Source organism: Desmodus rotundus, chromosome 5 (genome assembly GCF_022682495.2).
Source record: "Desmodus rotundus isolate HL8 chromosome 5, HLdesRot8A.1, whole genome shotgun sequence".
NCBI lineage: Eukaryota > Metazoa > Chordata > Mammalia > Chiroptera > Phyllostomidae > Desmodus > Desmodus rotundus.
Genome location: NC_071391.1, coordinates 145,451,193 through 145,467,457, shown reverse-complemented (window position 1 = coordinate 145,467,457; position 16,265 = coordinate 145,451,193). Strand labels below are relative to the sequence as shown.

The following is a 16,265-nucleotide window of genomic DNA, read 5'->3' as shown; positions in this document are numbered from 1 at the left end:
GGTTGAGACCATGTTTTCCCCCCAGAAACAAAGTCTTAGTAGCTTATCTAACCTTGTGAATATATTTTGATTTCAAACAAGCCTATTTTTCTAATGAATACAGGAATGGGAAAAAGTAGGTTTAGAGTTGTAAGTGACATTCTTTTGAGTTAATAAAGCTACTGTAACAATCATAACCTGTGTGTCTTTTTCCATCCGAACTGTAAACCTACTTTTGCCCACCCCTACATATTTAATCATTCATGAATTAATAGATATGATGAGTTTAGGATCATAGATTACAAATATGTACCCACTGTGTGCCAGGATCTACACTGATATTTACCACACATTATCTAATCTACATAAACCAGGAGTTCCTAATCCAGGGGTTAGTCTTCAGGGAGTCCTCAAGTCTACTGGTGTTTTATGGCTCAAACAATTTAAGGGACATTGGTTTAATGTAGAGCTTATAGCTGGAAGCGAACTTTAGAGATCAGCAAGTTTGAGCTTCTGGTTTGACAGAAAGGGAAATGGAGATCCCAAATAAGGTCCTGTAGCTCCTAGTCAAGGAATATTTTTATGTGCTGCTTTGAGAAATAAATAGTTACTAAATGTTCTCCTGGAGGTGGTTGTGTCATTACAGACAATGGATAAAATGTCTATTTATAATGGAATAGAAGATTACACAGGCTTGGACTCCTATCTGAAAATAAAGTTAAATGTATTCTCTTTAAATCTATGCAATACTTATCCAAATGTGATCTTTATAATTTATCCTTAGTGATATTCTTCTGGGATTCCAGACACAAAGAATCTACACTTTGCCATTTAATAGAAATCAAGATACAATAAGTTTTTCAAAATTGTTAGCTTATAATGTTATTCAACATTTTGCTTATTTATACAGCTGCCTAGATTATTCTCAATTATTAAACTGCCATTAGTTTTGACTGGTTGTTGTTTTTTCCATTGATGAGTGTGAAATGTGTTTTGATGGCAGTGATTAAATCTTATTTTTTCTCCCTTAGGATTTATTAGTCTTACTAGACTTAATTGGAGCTCCAAACCCAACATTTCCTAATTTTTTTCCAAACTCTGCCAGATGGTTTTACAGACTTCAAGCAATTGGTAAGCACCACTGTTATTAAAGAGTCAACCAGGTTTCTTCCTCCTGACAAACATTATATTTTAAAATTCAAAATTTATGATTTAAGTGTATGGTTTGAATATATAACATACTTTACTGAATTTTTTCTTACATTGTGAATTAGTTTATTGTTCCTATTTATCTCTTTTAGTAGGCCCCACTTTATTTTCCTGCATGAAACTGCATATTGATAGGAAAACATACTACATTTCTTATTAGCATATATTTAGAAATGGCTTGAAAATATTTTCCCAGAGTCCTGTTTGAAGTATATGGAATGTATGTCTAGGGCAAACTTTACTAAACAAAGCATGTTGGCTAATGAGGAATGTTATATCCTTAAAATGATACCAGAAGATATTCTTTAGTTTTTCCTTCCTTTTCATCCCTTTGTCGTCTTCTATTTTCTGCCTCTTCCAGACATGATTTTCTTGTAAATCTAGTACAATCTCTGCCTATTTTCTAAAAGAGTAAGAGATCGAGATCCAAGAGAATGCTGAGATCTTTCAAGAGTCATTTAAGAGTAGGGTTAGAGTCAAATCAATGACAGCAGATGAGGCCAGACCAGGTCAGGCCAGGCCAGGCAAAGCAACAAAGATATCTGTGGCTCAAGAGCGAGGCTCGGGGCTTAGAGAAGGAAAAGGGAGTAACTTCTTTCCCTCATACCTCCACTCTTCCCCTCCCCCAAACACAAACGTCCCTCCCCTATCTACCCACACAGCAAAAAACCCAATTGACATCAGGGAGAGAAGAAAATGCCATAGGCCTTTGTTATAAAACCTAGGCCAGGAGGCCTGCTTTGGAAGCAAGAACTTCAGGCTAGGAATTCCTTTCTAGCCACACACATTCTTGGAGCAGTATTGTGTTGTTTTAGTTTTAAGCAGTGGGAAAAGCCCTGCCATCTCAACTTACGCTTTTGCCATGAGTTCAGAATTTGACCGTATGCAGGTCTAGAATACTACAAGAGAAACTTTGACCGGAACCTCAGATACTTGCCCTTGGCAAGTTTCAGTTTCTAGTTTGAAAGAATTGCTATTATGGTATTATTAATATAAGATTTTGGGGTCTCTTTCTTACAGCATGTTTTCCTTACTTTAATGGTAGCCTCAAAAAATTGGGTCTGGCCTTTATTCAAGGATTTTGTGCGCTTATTTTGTCTAGCAGAATGAATTTATATTAGTACCTTGCCCCTTAATGTATTTTTAACCCATTGTTTTGCCCCCTCCTCCTGGTACTTATACTTCAAGCCATATCTGATTGTGTAAAGAAAAGTTACATCCTAAGATGAAAGAATTATAAGTGTCAATAAACAATATTTCCTGGTGGTGGTAAGGGCTTTCTCCATGTTCCTTACACATCACATGTTCATGCTTACCACTTAGTCTAGTTTTACAGTTTAAATTTAACAATGAAAACGTCCCCAGCTATCCTGAGAAGTTTTGTTCAGTTGTCTGATACTCTTCTTGTGATCTCTTATCATCTCGGAACATAGAACTCATGTTGTAAGTAAGCATGTAACATAATACATGGGTTCCATGATACAAGACGATGAGTGATGGAATGCGGGCCCATGGTTCTCAAACAATAGTGTGTGTCACCCAGGGGGCTTGTTGCAACACAAACTGCCGGGCTGCGTCCCCAGAGCTCCCGAATCAGTGGATATGAAGTGGGGCCAGATAATCTGCATTTTTAACAAGTTGCCCAATGATGCTGATAGCCCTGGTCAGAGACCACACTTGGGGAACCACTACTGCAGACTAATCCAAGTCATAGCAGGTAACCCTTTTCCATAGAGTGGCCATTCAGTATACTTTATCCCTATCTCCTCTTAAGGTATTCTTTTTTCCATGTTATTTATATTAATTATTATTAAATATTTAGTACCTGAAAGGTATAAACATGGATCAAATGAAAGAAAATACAAACTGAAACCAAACTATTCCATATGCACATAGGCAGACTGACTTTTGTTCTATTCTTCAATCTCTCTGAAGGGAGCAGCAGGGATAGGAATTCTGACGTGGAACTGAGTTGAGAATACTTGTATCATAGAAGAAATTCCTAGAGGAAAGAGACAAGCATTGGGATCTTAAGTAGGCATGGGGAGATATGTTTGTAAGAAGTTAAGGTTTTAATAAAGAGAATCAGCCTGGTGAGAAGCAAACCATAGACACAGCAGATGGAGGCTTTACTGAGGCATTGAAAAGGGGAAAAAAAAGAACTGAAGCAAACAAAATGGAATAGTTATGTATTTGGTAGCACAGTCTAAGAAATGAGTGATAATTTCTCATGGACTAATGGACGGTTGGTACAAAAGATGTTACATACATTTATTTCCTCCATTTAAGTTTCTAACTCTTCTGAATATTAAGGAAGACATGGAAAAAGGGAAATGATATTAGATGCGGAAAGGGAAGAACACTAGGAAGTCATCTCAAAATCAAGAAGGTGGATAATTTATGGGTTTCTGGGACCAGCTGATGATAGGTAACCCAGACTTCTTCCTGCTGGTGCACATGCTCGGGAGCTCCCAAGCTCAGAAGCGCTGGTGATCTTGAGCAGGAAACATGAAAATCCTTCTTGTGCCGTCAGGATTGCCTTTTCTGATTTTTTCCCATTTCTCTATGTCTTGCATATCCTTTGTGTTGACCTTGTTTGGCTCAAACTTTTGTTGAGTTGTTGTATAAACATGGATCATATGAAAGAGAATAGTTTGACACCAAGAGCACGTAAGAGACTGACTTCTGTTTTGATCTTCAGTTTCCCTGAAGGGAATGCGAAGCTGTGGTTGCAGCTGGCGAGTCAATCACCTCCACGTAGCGGTTCAGAGAAGCTAAGGGGCCTCTCTGGCTTGACTGTGGCCACAATTTTTCCACGTGCACACCACCTTAACTCTCAGCAGTTTTTTGAGAAACCTTTCCATTGAGGATGGTCACACAATCCCTGTCTCTTACGGGGGTGGTATCTGTTATAATTTTCAACAGTTCAGAAGTGTAAGGTGTTCCATCCCCCCACAGCCAGGCCTTGCCACTGCCGTTGAGGGATAGCCCTGTCCAGTGAGAGCAGTAAAACTCAGAGTAGCCGTGAGGCACGGCAACTGCAGCACTTCTTGTGCGTTTGTCTTCAGCATGGTTGAGTTCTCAGCAATACAGAAACAGTCACAGTCCTGCCAACTCTTGTTCTCTTCATAGGGTTGGTAGTGTTTGTCCCCATGCCATTTCCACTTTTCTTGGCACGGGCTATGCCTGTGGCTCTCCAGTTTTGTTATGAAGCTCCTGTCATAATTTTTCAGCTACACACTGCAGTTTCTACAAGCTTCCCTTCCTGGACTTGGAGACATTACAGCTTGGAGACATTACAGCTTGGAGACATTCTCTCTCTGTTGAGAGAGATTCCCTAATCTTTCTTCCATTTTAGAAAAGCTGTCTGTCTGAATATCAGAGAGCTGGTAGAACTGAAAAAACACAACCCCCAATACTGCCAGGCCAATCAGCAGCACCAGGAACAAAAGGAGCAGGGTCAAGGCCACAGGACACCACACTGAAGAGGGAGGCCAGTGCTCTGTGCCACCACACTCAGGATGATGAGATGTAGTAGAGGCTCGAGAACACAGGCTCATAGTGGTGTCCCCATCAGCACCCAGCATGTCCCTCGTGCTGCTGTGCTTGGCCTGCATTGGGATTGCTGCAGAGGTGAGGGTGAGCTGTGGTTGGATTGCCCCAGCTGCCTGGCTTCCATGACATAGTTTAGGAACCAAGGCCCTGAAAGGCATTCCTAATGTTCTTCTCTCCCAGCAAGCAGCAGGGAAGCCTCTCTTAAAGTATTCTTCATAGAGCATCTTGGATCTATAGGTATCTACATCTGTGTTTTCTTCTCCCATTTTTTTTTCTGGTTTTCTCATTCTTTATCTCACCATTGTTCTACTGAGTTTCTGCCTCTAAGGATGTTCTCACTTGTAAAGCTACAGCCACTTGTGACCATTCACAGTCGAGAGCTACTCAAAAATGGACACACCCATGTTCAGCCCAGAGGTTTATTGTCGTGTGCTCACTGCTGCATATTTTAAAAACAACGGCCACATGTGCTAAGATTTCAAAGTCCTTATGCATTCTGTGTATTGATCAGATAAAAACTAGATACTCATCTACTGTGTAATTGTCATCTGCAGAACATGAACTCCATGAGTTAGGTTTGCTCAAGGACCATTCTTTGGAGAGGCAGTATTTCCAGAATCATGGTTATGGAGGTGTGATTCAGGATGACCATATTCCATTTTTAAGAAAAGGTAATGTGTGTGTATATGTATGTGTACATGTGCATGTGCATTTTAACCTATTGTATTTTATGAGCTTTTGCAATAATCTAGAAGAGTGAGGAACCACTGAATGTAATTAATTGAATAATTAAGTCATCCAAAAATTGGCTTACGGCTTCTATTTTTTCATGAAAGGGATTTGGAATCCTTAAGGACACCTTTATATAATTTTTCGACACCTAGAATATGTGTGAAAGCTCATGTTCCATTGACCGTGCCTCTACTTTCATAGTGTCAGACTGTATTCTTACATTCTGTGTTACTCTGATGTTTTCTGATTAATAAGGAAGCGATATCTTTAATGCCAATGGTGCAAGTTTAAACGAACCTCAGGACTCTTGCAGTAGCCTCCCAATGGATTTCCAGCATCTGTTTGCTCTTGCTTCCCTGGTCTTTACATAGGAAGGAGAGTTATCTTTTTAAATGTAAATCAGTTTATGTAACTTTCCTACTTCAAAGCTCTGGTGGCTTGCTGTCCTGTAGAATAAGACTAAAAATCTTTACCATGACCTGCAAGGGCCTCCATTTTCTCGCTCTGTTCTTCTTCAACATCACCTTCTACGTCTGTCTCCAATTAGTATTGCTCTGATCCAACCACATAGGGCTCCTCACTGTTCCTCAAGCTGGCCGAGCTTACTCCTACCTCAGGACCTTTGCACTTGCTAATATTGCTGCCCAGAATGCTCCTCCCCAGATTTTTGCACAGCCTCTTTTCCTTTGTTGCATGTCTCAGTGTAAATGTTAGCTTCTCACAAAGACCTTCCTTTGCCGACCTTAAATACCTCTCTCTTGGCCCTGCTGTCTGTCTCTCATTCTCTATTTCCTCGTTTTTTTATCCTTTATAACCCTTATCACTTTCTAAAATTATTTTTTATATTTGTGTACTTGCTTCTTTCTCTACCAGAATGTAAGCTCCATATGAGCAGGGCCTTGCCTTTTTACTGACGAAATGTCAGCTTCTGGAATAGAGACAGGTACATAGTAGGTGGTTTCTAATTATTTACTGAATTAATTTACAATTGCTTAATGAACGAATGACCTTGGAGTATAAGAGTAAGACGTCCGTACATGGAAGATGATGAATCATCAGCTGTCTTTATATGGACAGTGCGGAGCTCCCATTCAGACTCCTGCTTGCCGAGTGTCACTTTCTAGTTTGAATATGCACTTGATTAAAAGTTGGTTCTTTCTTATTAGGTGTTCCAATTTTGCATCTGATAGCATTTCCTTTCCCTGAAGTCTGGCATACCATGGATGACAATGAAGAAAATTTGGATGAAACAACCATTGACAATCTCAACAAAATTATACAAGTCTTTGTGCTGGAATATCTGCATTTGTAATATTCTCATTCAGTTTATGGTAACTGCATCTACTATTGAATTCAAAGTCAAGGTACAATTTAAAATACATAATCTGACTCCAGATCAGTGCTGTGTGGATGTTTCTATTCCAGGGATTCATCATGTAGGTAGCTTTGAATATGTAATTAATAAATCCTAGATTTACATTACATCCTAAATTTTTTGTTAATTTTTATCTAGAGATACAAAGGGGAGATGTAAGGAAAGTAGAAACTATGAACCTGAATCAGGTTTATATACTCGGTATCACAGTCTTCTGAATAGAACTTGAATATAATGGTAATGGGTAATATGTAGCCTTGATTTGATGATTTCTTATTACTGGGGAACCTATTGCACATAATACAAAGACAGAGATGTGGTTTGAAGAGTCTCAAATTTCTTTGAGAAATCTTTATAGGGCTTATATCATTAGCATTAATTCAGAATTACATGCCATGTGAATTTTTTGTAGAAATGAAAAATTGTAGAATTTAAAGTATAGTTAAACTTTTATAGAGTTTTACAAATTTAGCATTTTTATTTTAAAAATAATATAGTCAGTAACAAAAAATAGAAAATGGGAAAAAAAGAAGAAAACCATAATGCCATGATGTTAACAGAATCTTTTTTCAATCTTTAGCTTTTCCTCATGCATTTTGAGTGCAGATTTTTAAGACTGTAGTTACAATCAAACTATGTGTACAGAAGTTTTTGTCCTTTTTTTCTGTTCAATTATTTATGCAACTACCAGCATTTACTTGCTGCTTTGATCTTGGGTTGGGATGAAGACAGAAGAAGATGGTTTGAGTGTGACCTCCGCAGTCAATATTATTAGGAAACAGAGCAGTGGCCCAGTAGTTACAATTTTTGCATCAGTAAATTATATGCTATTTAAGTTGGGTTAACTACTTTTAGCATATTGTTTTCAGCTGATTCATGGAAGCAAAATTGTTTGGGCTGGAAACATGTAGGAATTCATGGTTTTTCTTTAGTTATAGGAAACAATTATCTAGAAATACAAACTTGATCAGTTAAACAATTAGGAAATTGATTCTGCCATATAGATGTAGCTGGGGCTTCTGTTCTTCATATGCTCCCTGTTCTGAGTGGACAATTAATAAAGATTCACTGAGTTAATGTTCTGGGGCCTGGTGGGGATGCAGACCGACCAGCTGAGTGGGGAAGCAATGGCAGCTTCAAGTTCAATGACCAAGGACGTCACTGGGAAAAGAATTTACTTACCAAAACATACTTTCCAGGTTAAAAAAATTAATGTAATTTTAGCTATATAAAATTACATAAAAGAACAGCTGGAATTCTACAATCATATATATACATGTATAAAACATTATCAGTAATTACATGTTTGTAAATTTTACAGAATTAGAGTTTTCAAGGATTTCTTCTTCTTTTACAAATCTGCTTCTGAAATTATGTAAAGGATGCCATGCCTTTGTAAGTTAAATACTGTCGTGAGCGAACATCGAGTACTGTCTATGTCCGGCAGTGTCATAAATGCTTTGTATGTTTTTACAAAGTTACTCCTCACAACAATCCTAAGGGGTAAATGGTACGATGAACCCTATTTTATGATGCAGAGAATGTCTTCTTCAAGATCACGCAGCTCATAAGTGGCAATGGTGGGATTTTAACACAAGCAGTCTGGCTCCAACTTCACAGAATATCCTTAAGGCCAAATGCAAAGCAACAATTGTGTCTTGAAGTCACTGTAGGTCATTCGCTCAGTGTGGGAGAGCATTTGTAATGCACTGCTGTTAGGATTCAGCTGACAGCCTTAGGCTCCAGAGGCATACCATTTGCATGCAGAGTTGTTTTTCTGCCACAGCAAAAGCTGTTTTTACATCAGCACAGGTATGGCAGAAATGAACACGAGCGCTTCCAGGCCTGAAGAATCTCAACCACAAAGCAGGATTAAGGGAGGCTGAGTTTTCTGGATTAACTCTTGGATAAGATAAAACATTTGAAAGGGGTTCAGGGAAAAACATTTTTTTTTTAACACCAGAAATGATTGAATGGATATTGAAGCAGAATGAAAAGTTTGAATAAGTAGCCTAAACATGAGTTGCCATTAATACATAGGTAATTAATAAGGCTAAAGAATAAGTTCCTTTTGAAGCAGAATGAAATTAATAGGAGATCTACTATAATCTGTTGAGGTGGCATTAGTTGAATTATTTTTAGAGGAGGAAGTTGGAGGATATGTTGAAATGAGATAAAGGGAAAAATAAAAACATAAGCAGCTTAATCCAATGAAGGTTTCCTTTCTTCCAAATGGCCCATCTAAAATTCTGGTCACTAAGAGTTTGCAATAGTATGAGAAAAGCAACCATGATGCCATAAAGGGAAACATTTTAGGGTATTAATCTCGATATTAGTCTCTGAAATATATTCTGTGTAATTCATGCCAGCCAGAAGTTTTAGTTTTTAAAAAATTATAGCTGCGGAGGCAGTGCTCCATAAACATTATGTTGCATTTGGAATTTTTCTGTGTGCATTTTGGAGCCTTTCAGTACCCCTAAGAGAACAATTTGTATGTTTTGTCTATTACTGTCAACTCTGCAATACATAGGGCTGTTTTTCTTTTCCAAGAGCAATGAGTTCAAAGGCAAATATTCATAAAAGAGCAGTCATAAGCTTGGCATCTAAAAAAATCACGGGCCTGTTACTGCAGCTTGAGGGTTGCAGCTGGAAGAGAAAAGACAGATCCTTTAAAATGGAGACATGTTTTAGATGGGGAAGCAGTTGTCATAAGAACAAAGCAGCCCGTGTTTCCAGCTCCAGCTCCAAACCCTTAAACTGTTTATTTCAAGGGCCTTCTTTCTCCCATCAAAGAGGTACATTCACTACGGTGCTGCAGCAAGATCACGTGAACACTGAACAGTCGCTCCGTCCACTTGGCCCAGCTGGAGGTGATTACTTCTCAGAAAGGGGCACAGACGACAAGCAAGACAGGTCCGACAAGCAAGACAGGTCCGACAAGCAAGACAGGTCCGTTTCTCTAACCTACAGACAGCCCCACGTGAGGCTTGGCCACGGCATCTTCTGCTGAAAAGGAAATCTCAGTTTCTTTGCCAACCCGAAGTCTGAGGAATGATGGTAGGGAGTAAAGGACGTAAAGAGAAGACGAGGCAGATTATCCATGGCAGCCAGAGTAATTCAAAGCCAAGCTCACCCAGAACATTTGGGGAGATCACTTGCATTTGCTTTCCACGGAGGCCTGGGTCTGTGCTCTCGCAGCCGACCTTCTTCCCACCGAGTCCTGGCTTCAAAGATGGATGTATGAAAGAGTGGGGTTTCACTCTGAGCTTCAGGGCTGTGTTCTATGCAGTCTGAAGCTCTAAAAGTAGTTTTGAAGTGGTTTAACTGTCTCCCCTTACCTCTCCCTTCTGTCTCACTTCTCTGACTTCCCTGGTACCTCTCTCTACGCCTTCAAATAGCCCAACGACAGCTTTGTTGTCCGGGGCAGACACCAGTGGGTACAGTCACTGCCATGTTTCACCGAAGGGCCGAGGTGGAGAGGAGAGCTCCTTAGCTGGGTGAGCCGGTGGGGTGGTATAATACCCCTCGAATCCTCCCAAACATGGAAATTGCCCCCAGGATCTTGGCACTGCATCCAACAGCCAGAATTTATGGCAGTTCTGAAGAGGGCTGAGATGAAAGAGCCGTCTGTGTGGCGGCTGCAGCCCTCTGCCTGAGCTGGGTTGGCGTGCTCATGCTCTGTGAAGTCATCTCACTGTGCTCGGATTTCAAAGGCAGCACATGGAATGCAGCCCGCTCTGGGCATCTCCTCCGAATCAGCCAGTGCCGAGATCAGACCATTTGGTCGAGTTTTACTATGGAGAGCACACAATTGCCAAGAAGAGGGGGAAAAAATGGTTTAAAACAAAAGAAAATAAAACAAAAAATTCATAAAGATTACAGAGGTAACATGAAAAATAGATTTTAGAACTGATAAATATAGCATATAGAACCTTTACTCTCTTACATTTACAGAGGACAATGGGGCACGAGAGGTTCTCGGCATTCAAGGATTTAACATTTGTGGTTTTGGCTAACGAAGAATGGCACGTAATAAATTATTCAAGCTGAGATTGGCATGGAAAAGTAAATGAATCTAGCTGACTGCCAGCCATCAATTTCATTGTTGTTCTCTAGTCATCCATGCAGTTAACACTTGGGAAGTAATAAAACCCACTTGTTTATAAAAAATTACCCCTCCCTCCTCCTCCACACCTTCTAAGCCCATCTCTCTTGCTGGAGATGTAATTAAAGAGGGCTAGAAAAATGGTGACACAGTAGCTTTATAAGTGATTTCAATTCTTTATTGATAGATGAATTAAGAGTATGAAAAAGAGTATGAAAAGACCCCTTTAAAATTTTCAGGTTTTTGAAATTGTCTTCTTCAGGGACAAATGATATTCAAAAGTGTTTAGGATATTTCCCTTGGGAATGTGAAGAATCCATTTTAGGTTATGCTAGAGTTATTTCACATGAGTAATTTATCACAGCGGTCCTTTGATCGGTTTGCCCATCCACAGAGCTGTATGTTAGTGCCTTCATTAAGTGAACACAGAGACTAACTTATTCTCAGTTGGTGCTCAGACTACACTCTAGGGAGCTTGATTTCTGGTACATTACATGGCTAATTTCAGCCCAGTTAGGAAGGGCCTTGGAGATTTTCTAGTTGATTTGTTCTAAACTGGGGGGAGTACATGCCCCGAGGGGGCTGTGGGATGTGTGTGTGTGTGTGTCTAGTGGGACAAGGGAATCTTTGGTGTCATAATAACTGAAGGGTACTTCCAGCATTTTGTTTGCAGAAGCAAAAATGAATGTTCAGAGCAGTTTGCACAATAAAGAATTGTCTCACCAAATGCCATTAGGGCCTCCATTGAGAAACACTGACTGGTTTTCAGCATCCTCGTTCTAAAGGTTCCGATATTGAGATCCAGAGAGGATGGATCATTTAAGATTCTTCTGGTTGTAAGTGACAAAACACCTAATTCAAATCTACCCAATAAAAAAGGAAATTTACTTCATGTCTCTTGTTCTGGCACAGCTGAATCCAGAACTCTACTTGTTCTTATCTTTCTGCTCTACCCTCCCCTGAGTTGCCTCTAAATTTAGGTAAGCTTTTCATCCTGGGGGCAAGTTGAATGCTAGTAGTCTCAGGCTCACATCTTCACAACCCCAGTTTTAGTGAAAGGAGAGTATCCATCTCCTGTCCAACAGTTCCACAATTTCCTAGCCCTGATTGCCATTGGCCCAAGTGGGGCCCTAGGTCCATTCCTGACTCAGTCTCTGGCCTGGGGAACGCAATGCACTGATTGACTCTGGCCTGTGGCTCATGCCTACAGCAATAGTTGGGGGAAGGGTTAGCTTCACCAGACCACAGGAATGAAGGTGGGACAGGGGATCCCCAAAGGAAGGCCTAGAGAAGGATGTTGTACAGACAAGAAGTAACAAAAGTTCACAGCAAGCGAGTTAGGTGACTTATGCCAAACCTACGGCATGGTACCACGCTGCCTTTATTCTTATCTTACACAGGATGTAGCATTATCATGTTCTCTTTGCTCCATCAAAGTTCTTAAAACAGAGGGGCAAAACCTTGGAAAAGAAGCACAGGAGTTATAAGAGTAGGTGATGCCTCAGGCTTTAAAAAATCTGGATTGGAAGATTTCTAAATACAGCTGCCCGTGCTTCATTTCCTTGTAGTTGGATCTGGTGTTGGACATGAGAATTTGTCAAAGGAAAACAATTGCTTCCCCCATGCTCAGCTTTTCTTGAGGATCATGATGTTTCTGCCCTAGACCTATGGAGCCAGTGTACAGAGCTTAGAAAACTACATCCAAAGGAAGGGCATCTTTGGATACCTAAACTTTTTAGCATTTCATCTTGGCAGAAAGACAGAGAGATTCCAGTATCTGGAAAAATCCAAGTAATGGAGGATACTTAGAAACAGACCAGGAAAGGTAAATTGCTCGGCTACAGGAGGCTGGCAATCGTGGATGAGGCCTTGGTCCGGACCGTGCCCGAGGACAGACTGGGAAGCTGATGGAGATCCGGGTGGTCCGGAGAAGGAAGCATTGGCTGACTCACCGTGAACTTTCAGTCTAGATGGTCTCAAAATCAAAGCATTTAGGGAAGCACTTGGTCAACTAGAAGTTTTCTTATACCACTCCTCGAAGGCCCATAAATATTATCAAGCACATGCCCAAGGGCCATCTATGTCCTATGTCTCCCTCAAGATCAGAGCAGGGGAGGAGTCTGGACTGAAATTACTATTCAGGGGCTGGGCCCAAGAAAGAGGAATCCACGTGTTTTAGAGTTGAAAGAATTCTCAGAAATGATCACCCTCAGCTTTAGATTTTTCCCTGGGGGCAGTGCTTCAGAGAGAGTCCCTTCCCACATTCTGGTCCTTTCCTGGTGGTAGAATGTGTTTTCAAAGTTTTGTGTTTTAAGTCATAGAACCCTTTCTTCAGAGGAAATCTTACAGAAAACCCCAAAGCTAAAAGAGGAGGGGTCCTGGTTGAAGCAGGGAGAGAGGCCTGGAACCCTGTTGGCTAAGCCTTATTCAACCCCACTCTACCTTCCCTACCCACCCCTACTGCCCCTACCCACACCCTCTGTCTCTGCCCCACCCTCGTGGGGACTCCATGAAACCTAGGGCTTTGCAGAACATGGTTTAGAACTCTGATTTAATTCTCAGTCTCCTTTCGCTCAGTTCTCAGAGGAAATGACTTGGCTGATCACTCACCCACTGGCTTCTAGGTTCCTACTTTCTCCTGGCTCTCCCACCTCACCAATCTCTCATTCTGTCTCCTTTGTTGCATCGCTCTTGTGTTCCTGACTCCTGAAAGTGGGAATATTCTGGGGTCTAGTCCTTAGACCTCTTTTCCAACTACACTCCCTTCCCAGGTGATCTCATCCAGTCCCACAGCTCTAAAATTACATGCGGATGATTGTGAAGTTTATATCTCCAGTCCCAACCTGTCCTTGAACTCTACACATCTCCATTGGGATGTCCCAAAGACACCTCACGTGAAGATATGCAGAAAGGAACTCGCGGTTCTATGCATTCCCCCACATCTTCTCCCCACATCTCAGTTCATGAAAAATTTTGACCCAGTTGCCAGCTCCTCCCTCTCAGTTCAGGACATCAGCAAATCCTGTTGTGCTCTTTTATACTGTGTCCTGATCTGTCCACTTCGGAGGGCTGCTCCGCCTCTGGGTCACACCACCGTAATCTCTCACCTGGCCTTCCTTAGTCTCCTCTCCACACAGGAGCCAGAGTCGTCCGTTTACATTACAGCCTGGTGATATTACTGCTTGAGGAAACACGGCCCCCCACCTCCCCTCCACCCCAGCCCAGTGGCTTCTTATTTCACTTGAAATAGAATCTGGTGCTTTTGCCATGGCTGGCTAGACCTTACATGATCTGGCCTCTCTACCTTTCTATTTTACTTCCTACCACTCACTTCCTCACTCACATCGCTCTGATCACGTGGACCTTCTGACCTTTCCCTAACAGGCTGAGCTTGTGCTGGAATTGCCCAGGAGCCATGCAGCAGGAGATCAAAGCTCAGGAGTCAGAAAGGAGCCTGAGGCAGGGTTGTGAGCTACCTGTGCCTGGACTCCTTTTCCAGGGCCAGCCTGAAGGGAGGCCATCCATTTCTAGCAGGTTCTGAGAGCGCTGCCCTCAGGGGAGTGGCTGACTTAGACACAGAACAGCAACAAGATTCAGTGGGTCCAGAGAACTCCCTCGGTCTGTATCTTGCCTCCCTCCACCTCTCTCCTTCAAAAGAAAGACATTTTAAGAAATGCCAAGGAAAAGAGGTGAGAAATATGGGATATGAAATAAAGTGGAATGAAGAACGCCAGTATTGAGTATTTGTCAGCACTGGGTAAAATTTTGGGGTGAGCTGTAGATGTGGGTGAAGAGCAAAAGGCCAGAAGAAACTTGATAGAGGAGAGAGAACAAGGAAGGAGTTGAGGTTCCTTCAGGTTTAAGTGAGAAACTTATCCTTCAGACCCTTGCAATAGTCGCACCAGGTCTCCTTTCGGCTTCCACGTACCAGCAAGGCCTTGGGGTTTAGGCTGTTTCCTCTTTGGTAACAAAGAGGCACTCTCCCCACTCCCCCGCCTATAATTTGCATAGGCAGCTGTAAAGCATCAACCAAAGAGTTTCTGACTCATCGCCCTGACCCCCTCCTACATCTGTCAGCTGGGGGAACTCCAGGTGGTGAGGTTCCACTTCCTGCTTCCCAGTTCTGGACCATTTTCCACCCCAGGAGGTGGGTGGGTTCTCCATCCTCATGATCCCACACGCTCTCCCTTCTTCCTGTTTCTCTCCACCAAACTCTACATTTCCATTTTGAGCTGAAAGTGTTGGGCAGCAGGGTTTATTAAAAAAGCACGAAACATTTTTTAATCAAGAGATTAAACTCTGATTATGGTGGCATTTCAAACACGAGTCAGTGTGTAAATCAGGTGGTAGAGTTGAAGCTTTGAAGATATTTCTGTGTTCTCAAAACCACAAAAATTAATTCCTCGACATTGTTTCCTCCTTCAGACAACTTCTGCATGTTAAGCACAAGGAGATAGAGTAAGGAGCCTTGTCGGGGCAAGAGGTTACAAGTCTCAAGTTGTAGAATGCTCTGGGTCCCCAAATTTATCTGTGTTCTTCCCCCGGCTCAGTACAGCACCTTCTACACGGAGCTGCGTGAGGCCCTGCCAGTTTGCCCCAGGCGGCTGGCTTGAGCGCGCTCTCGTTCTGTATTGGGAAAGCATCGGGGATGGCACAATCTGCGGGATCTGTTTGGATTGGCCGTTGTCCCTGTGGACACTGGGCGTATCAAAGCAGCAGGCAGGCTGCCTGTCTGAGACATTTTCCTGACGTCAGGGCTACTGCTCTGGCTGCTACCAGACGTCCACAGTACTCCCGGAGAGAGGGCTTGAAATGGTTGGGCAGTCAGTGCAAAGGAAAACGCGCTCAGAAGTGCTTCGCGTTGATTCGGAGAACCAACGAAAAAAGTTCCTGGAGAATAGAATATTCTCTGCGCCCATTGAAATTAGAAACTATCTTACTGCCCTTTCTCAGTTCTCCAGCTTATTGGTGGCTTTTTTCCAGGCTCTTTTGCTGATTTTTCTTTGTCTCCAGACGGGTTAATGCTGCAGGGCCTCAGGGCTCAGTCCTTGGCCTCTTCCCTCCTCTGTCTCAGTTCATTGTTGACCTCATTCAGCTTCGTCTTTAAACACCGCCCTATGTGGATGATTCCCAGAGCTCTCCACTGCCTTCCGATCTCCTGTTATCCAACTGCCCACCAAACAGCTCCGCTTGGAGGTCACACTCAACAAGCCCCCATGGATCTCCTGATCTCCCTATACACCTGGCCCACAGGCTGTCTTCTTCATCTCAGCTGACAGGAGGTAACTTCATTCTTTCTATAGCTCAGCC

At 42.0% G+C, this 16,265-nt stretch overlaps 1 protein-coding gene and 1 pseudogene across 2 annotated transcripts in view; one reads left to right on the top strand and one right to left on the bottom strand.

Annotated features, from left to right (window-relative positions):
* Positions 1–7,230, top strand: part of QPCT (glutaminyl-peptide cyclotransferase) — a 47,467-nt gene extending 40,237 nt beyond the window's left edge. Inside the window, exons 6-8 of one of the 2 annotated variants that reach the window (XM_045189343.3) lie at positions 1,011–1,110; positions 5,298–5,414; positions 6,642–7,230. In XM_045189343.3, coding sequence (XP_045045278.2) covers positions 1,011–1,110; positions 5,298–5,414; positions 6,642–6,787 — 363 coding nt within the window. In that variant the 3' untranslated portion in view covers positions 6,788–7,230. The remainder of the gene's footprint in view (positions 1–1,010; positions 1,111–5,297; positions 5,415–6,641) is intronic. The other variant, XM_024553032.4, reaches the window with a different exon arrangement.
* Positions 3,932–4,805, bottom strand: LOC112297991 (C-type lectin domain family 1 member A-like; annotated as a pseudogene).
* Positions 7,231–16,265: the final 9,035 nt, after the last annotated feature.